Source organism: Gossypium hirsutum, chromosome A10 (assembly GCF_007990345.1).
Source record: "Gossypium hirsutum isolate 1008001.06 chromosome A10, Gossypium_hirsutum_v2.1, whole genome shotgun sequence".
Lineage (NCBI taxonomy): Eukaryota > Viridiplantae > Streptophyta > Magnoliopsida > Malvales > Malvaceae > Gossypium > Gossypium hirsutum.
In genome coordinates, this window is record NC_053433.1 from 109,832,472 (window position 1) to 109,837,832 (window position 5,361).

A 5,361-nucleotide genomic window follows, 5' to 3' on the forward strand; every position below is an offset into this window, starting at 1 on the left:
TAAGAATATCTTCCTAGTTCCTACCAGTGCCATGCTGCGCCATGATTGAAAACCAAACCAAGGTTTTTTATGGCGTCAGGTATTGCATTTAGCAACAGTTTCTTTCACCAAATTTCCCTCCTCTAACTAAACCAGCTTGATAAGTGCAATTCCAATCTAGTACTTCAAAAACTTACGCAGAACCTTCCTTATGTAGATTGGCTGCTTCTAAGAATCCTGTAAAGTTAGACAATAATATCTAGCAAGTTGACTTAGCTATCTTGTGTGGCATCCATACACACATTCAGTGAAGTATCATATAAATTAGATCATTGAACAAAGAATATATTACCAGTAATTGATCTGAGTGGATATCTGCATTAGCTATAGCAGATCCCTGCTTCTTCCTACTTGATGTAGAGCAAATTAAATGATCTAAAGATAAACATTCAAGAAAAAGAGCAATGAAAATCCCAGTCAAAACCATTCAAATCTCAAATTTTAATAATCTAAGTCTCGAGTATTTCTCAAAGTATCAAAAGTAATTATTTTTAAAGCCAGTTAAAACAACATAGGCATTCAAAAGACACGTCTTATAACCCTAACAAAAACCTGAAAGCCTAGGTCTAATTTCCAATTACTTAGAACACCACAAGACTCCTCTTTTTGGGGTCAATGCGTTCAATGGTGAATCGATCTTTATCTGAATCCCTGACCATTTTTCTCCCAAAACGACTGTACGGAAGAAAAGCAACGTAGCCTGCTATGGCTACTGAATAACCACCTCTCACTTTATCAATAAAAAAGCCCTTGACCTTCGAATTGTTTCGCCAATGCTTATTCAATTCTTGCCAAACTAGGGTTTGCCTGAACCTCCGTGGATTAAGAAGAGTCGGCTCGCCGGCGACCACGTCCAGTGATCTCGATCCCAACAAATCGTTAAACCTAACGGCAGCTCGCTCTTTGGCGATCGATTCACCGCTCACTAAATCGACGAAGAATCTCTCCAAAAACCGCTTTCTCACCAGTGATTCACCGCCGCCCACTCCTTTATCGAAGAATCCCACCTTATCCTCAAATCGATTGATTTCCGATCTGGTTAATGTGGTCTCGTCTTGGGTACAAATCCTAGGGCTCCCAATCCCTGCATCAACCAACAACGTTTGTTCTCTTAAGCGTAAAACTTCAGCTTTAATGGCTTGTCCACTACATAACAACATGCTGAAATTAGATTTTGGAAACAAGCGACTCATATACGTGCTCATCGCAGCGGAGGCTCGCCAGTGCCAAGGCCGGAGGTGGGGAGGCTGAGAGAAAAAAAAAAGGCTGCTCAGGTTTTTTTTTTTTTTTTTTAAAACAGAAGCAAAAAAAATATATTTTTAAACTTTATTTTTTCTCTTATATAGGCCTATAAAATGGCTTGGGGTTATGCTTCAGCCAAAACGGCGTCGTTTTATACAAGAACCGATCAGACCTGACCCAGCAGGATCCGGCTTTTTTGCTTAAAGGGTATATTTCAACGTTAGTCCTTCCAGCTTTTGATATATTTTAATTTAATCCTAATTTCGCTCTTCTTTCTTTTTAGAAATTTCACCATTCAATTTTATCTTATTTTCCATTAAGTCCTTGGTTCGCTGATCTCCTAGAAAAAGGACGTGTTTCACATTTTAGTCCCTCAATTTATTATTTTTACAATTTAATCCTAATTACTCAAATTCATCAAAAATTCCAATACAAAATATATTAATCCAAAACTTATATTTCATAATTCATCATCAAACATCATACAACACAAATATTCATCAATGGCATAATTCAAAATATTCATCAAAATCAGAAATTCTAGCATGGGTCGATAGTATTCGAAGCAATGATCTCAAAAACGTAAAAATTAGCAAAAACCGAACTAGTTACATACGAACCCTAACTTGTTTCTTTCTTTTCTTATTTTGTTAATTCATCAAGAAGAAAAATGTATGAAAGCTTATTTTATTTATGATATATATATTATAACTGGGGTTGGGATAATTTCTCATTTAGTCTCTGTGTGTTTTCTTACCTTTCATTTTAGTCTTTATTTACTTATTTTATCATAATTTATACTTTTAACTTCATTTTCATTCTGATTCAGTCCTTAGTTTGTTTAATTTCAATTTTTCATGAAATTATTTATTTATTTATGTATTTATTTGTTCATTGATTCTTTTATTCTTTTTTGTATTTAAAGTTTATATTGTTTTTTATATTTTTATTTTGCACATATTATTATTATTATTTTTCATTTTATCTATTTATTTATATTATTTTTAATTAGTATTAAAATTAGTAATTATAATATGATTATTGCCATTATTAATTATTTTTTATTATTATAATTATATCATCATCATTTATTAGTATGGTATTTTTTTTACATCATTGTTTCATTTTTATATGTTTCCTTTTTATTCTGTTTTGTTTTAACAATGTCACGAGTTGTGTTAATGTACTTACCCATTTTTATACTATGCCCGAATAAGCTAAATGCATATTATTTTAAATATTGTATTCGTCTTTGCACGAGGCACAAAAAAAGAAAATTTTTAAATCAAAGTATTTTTCATTATTTTGGAATTAGAAAAGTTATGTTCTTAACTTACGGAATATGGCTTCTTTCTAAAATCGAGATAGCCAAATATTTACTTTAAAATAAAACAAAAAGGGGATTTAAGAGATGATTAAATGGCGTTCATTTTTGTTCTTGAGGATCTAAGGCATTGTGTCCTAACTTACGGGACATGATCCTTTCTTCTCGATTAACTTGAAATAAACTCATTTTCGTGAAAATTAATTTAGTTAAGTAATGTCTTAATAAGGGATCGTATTTTAAAATCTCTTCAAATTTTTAATTTTCGACACTAAAGACATCAAGTAATCAATTAGGTACAAATTTTGGGCGTAACGAGGGTGCTAATCCTTCCTCGTGCGTAACCGACTCTCAAACCTATTTTTTGGATTTTTGTAGACCGAAAAATATTGTTTTAATAAATCAAACCCCTTATTAAAATGATCAAATTACGAGGTGACCCGATCACACCTCCTAAAAGTGATTGGTGACTACTCCCATCTTCGTTTTCAAAATAAAGTCGATTTTCGAAAAAAGATTTCGACAAAAATCTTACGTAAGCATAAGTGATTAATTTTGTAATTTACTCTAAAATATATTATTTAAAATGAATTTTATATATATATTTTAAAAAAATTAAGTTTTATAATTCAAACCATATAAAAATTATTATTTTATAATATAATGACATAATCGAGGAGGCCTAATTTGACCAAAACTTTTAAATTCTGGCAAAAAAAAGTTAAATCCAAATCTTACCAAACCTCCAACAAATCTAATTAAAAAGCATATGAGATTAAAGACAAAAAAAAAAGAGATAAATGAAGTAAATAAAATAGCTGATTGAGTCTTACCTTAATTGGTATTGTTGTCAGTGTAAGAAATTATGAATTTAAGTGTGTTAAATTGTATTATTCCCTTATTTAATGGTTAAAGGGTTATAACAAGTTTTAAGTTTTATATTAATTAAATAAATGAAATAATAGCAAGTCATTATAAAAAAAAATAATGAATACAACTTGCTTCAAGCGAAAAAAAACATGCCCCAATACATTTTATTTTATTTTTTAAAAATTTACATAATTACACCTCTAATTATTTTGAAGCCGACATGGTGTTACGGGCCGAGACTTTAGCTCCAGCAATTTTAATCGAAAGATAATATTACGGGCTGACATTTTAGTTTCATCAACATGCAAGTTTAATTGAAAGATTGTGTTAAGGGCTGAGACTTTAACTCCATCAACGTATAATCGGAGGTAGATTACGAATAAAGTCTAAAACAACTTTAACACTGTTAAAGGCAAGTCCCCCAAATTTGCTAACAACATTGTCTCCTTCTTGGTTTCCTGCTAAATCTCATAGCCCTCTTGTTACGATCACTGGATGCCCATTTGACAAGCTTGTCTATCCATATCCCACCGTTATAAAAACAAGACAATATTATTTCTTATTATTTGGAGTTTAGTTTTTTTAATATTTTTATAACGTGATTAGTAGATCCAAATAAACCTCATTTAATATAATTTTGACACTGTTAACAACCACAATTTTAGAATTCAACTAATACGTAAATTTATTTACTTTTGGTTGATTGCTGATCCGTCTAATATGGTCTCGTCTTGCGTATAAATCCTAGGGCTCCCAATCCCTGCATCAACCAACAACGTTTATTCCCTTTAAGTGTAAAACTTCAGCTTTAATGGCTTGTCCACTACATAACAACATGATGAAATTAGATTTTGGGAACAAGCTACTCATATAAGTGCTCATCTTTGAGGGTTCTTTTTTTTTTTTTTTTGAATTTCCAAGGATTGGCGTTGTTTGCTAGGGCTAAGGCGTGGAACCTCTGCTTGGAGTAACATTTATTTACATTTATTTTTAAGGGTTAATTCCATTATACGTCCCCAAAATTATGGTTTTAATTTTAATTTAATCTTCAAACTTTAAAATATTTTAATTAAAATTTTAAAACATTAATCGAGGTTTTCAAAACTAAATCGGTGGTTAAAGTGGTAAAAAAATTGCAATTGATTAAGTTTTACAACCTAATAAACTTACAATAAACTAAAAAACTTACAATTACTAAATCTTACAATCTTATAGAATAACCATATACTAGTAGAATTATATATGGATTTTATTGTATAAGAATCTCTTAAAATATTTTAAGGAAATTGTATTGTTAATGTGTATTTATAAGTTAATAATATACTCAATTTAACTATAACTTAACTTTAGGGGTTGACACCTATCATTTTTTATATATTAATATCTATTATTCTCTTATATCGACACTTGTTGAACTTACTTTTTACTTTATTTTTATTTTATTTTTACCTTTTCCTCATTAGTTTTAGTTTTTTTTGTTTTGTATAATATAACAAATATATGTGTCGTCTCTCCTATCAAATTTTAAAAAATTTAAAATTACATATATAAAACTTTAAATTAATAATACCCATTTAAAAAATAAATAAATAATTATTTTCATATTTGATAAATACAATTATTAATTAATATAATAAATACATATAAAAGAGTTCACAAAAAATCATTTATGAAAAATGTTTTTAACAATTTTATGTTTGATTAGTAAAAATTAACCTACTAATAAATAGAAAACAAAATCTCCTCAAAAGAAAAATAAATAGAAAATAAGACCATTCTTCTAGAAATTATCTTTTCCTTTTCAAAAGCATAAGACAGATCCTTATAGTTTAACATAATTTTTTTATTAAAGCTTGACCTAATTTGAGAAAAATATTATTATAATA

General features: G+C 29.2%; 1 protein-coding gene across 1 annotated transcript; it reads right to left on the minus strand.

Annotated features, from left to right (window-relative positions):
• Positions 1–450: 450 nt before the first annotated feature.
• Positions 451–1,339, minus strand: LOC121207685 (ribosomal protein S1, mitochondrial). Its single transcript, XM_041078039.1, has one exon. The coding sequence runs from the start codon at positions 1,242–1,244 to the stop codon at positions 621–623; it is 624 nt and encodes a 207-aa protein (XP_040933973.1). The 5' UTR covers positions 1,245–1,339; the 3' UTR covers positions 451–620.
• Between the last annotated feature and the right edge of the window lie 4,022 nt (positions 1,340–5,361).

Excerpts from the sequence above, each read along its gene's own strand:
- LOC121207685 (XM_041078039.1), bottom strand. The coding sequence starts at position 1,244 with ATGAGCACGTATATGAGTCGCTTGTTTCCAAAATCTAATTTCAGCATG.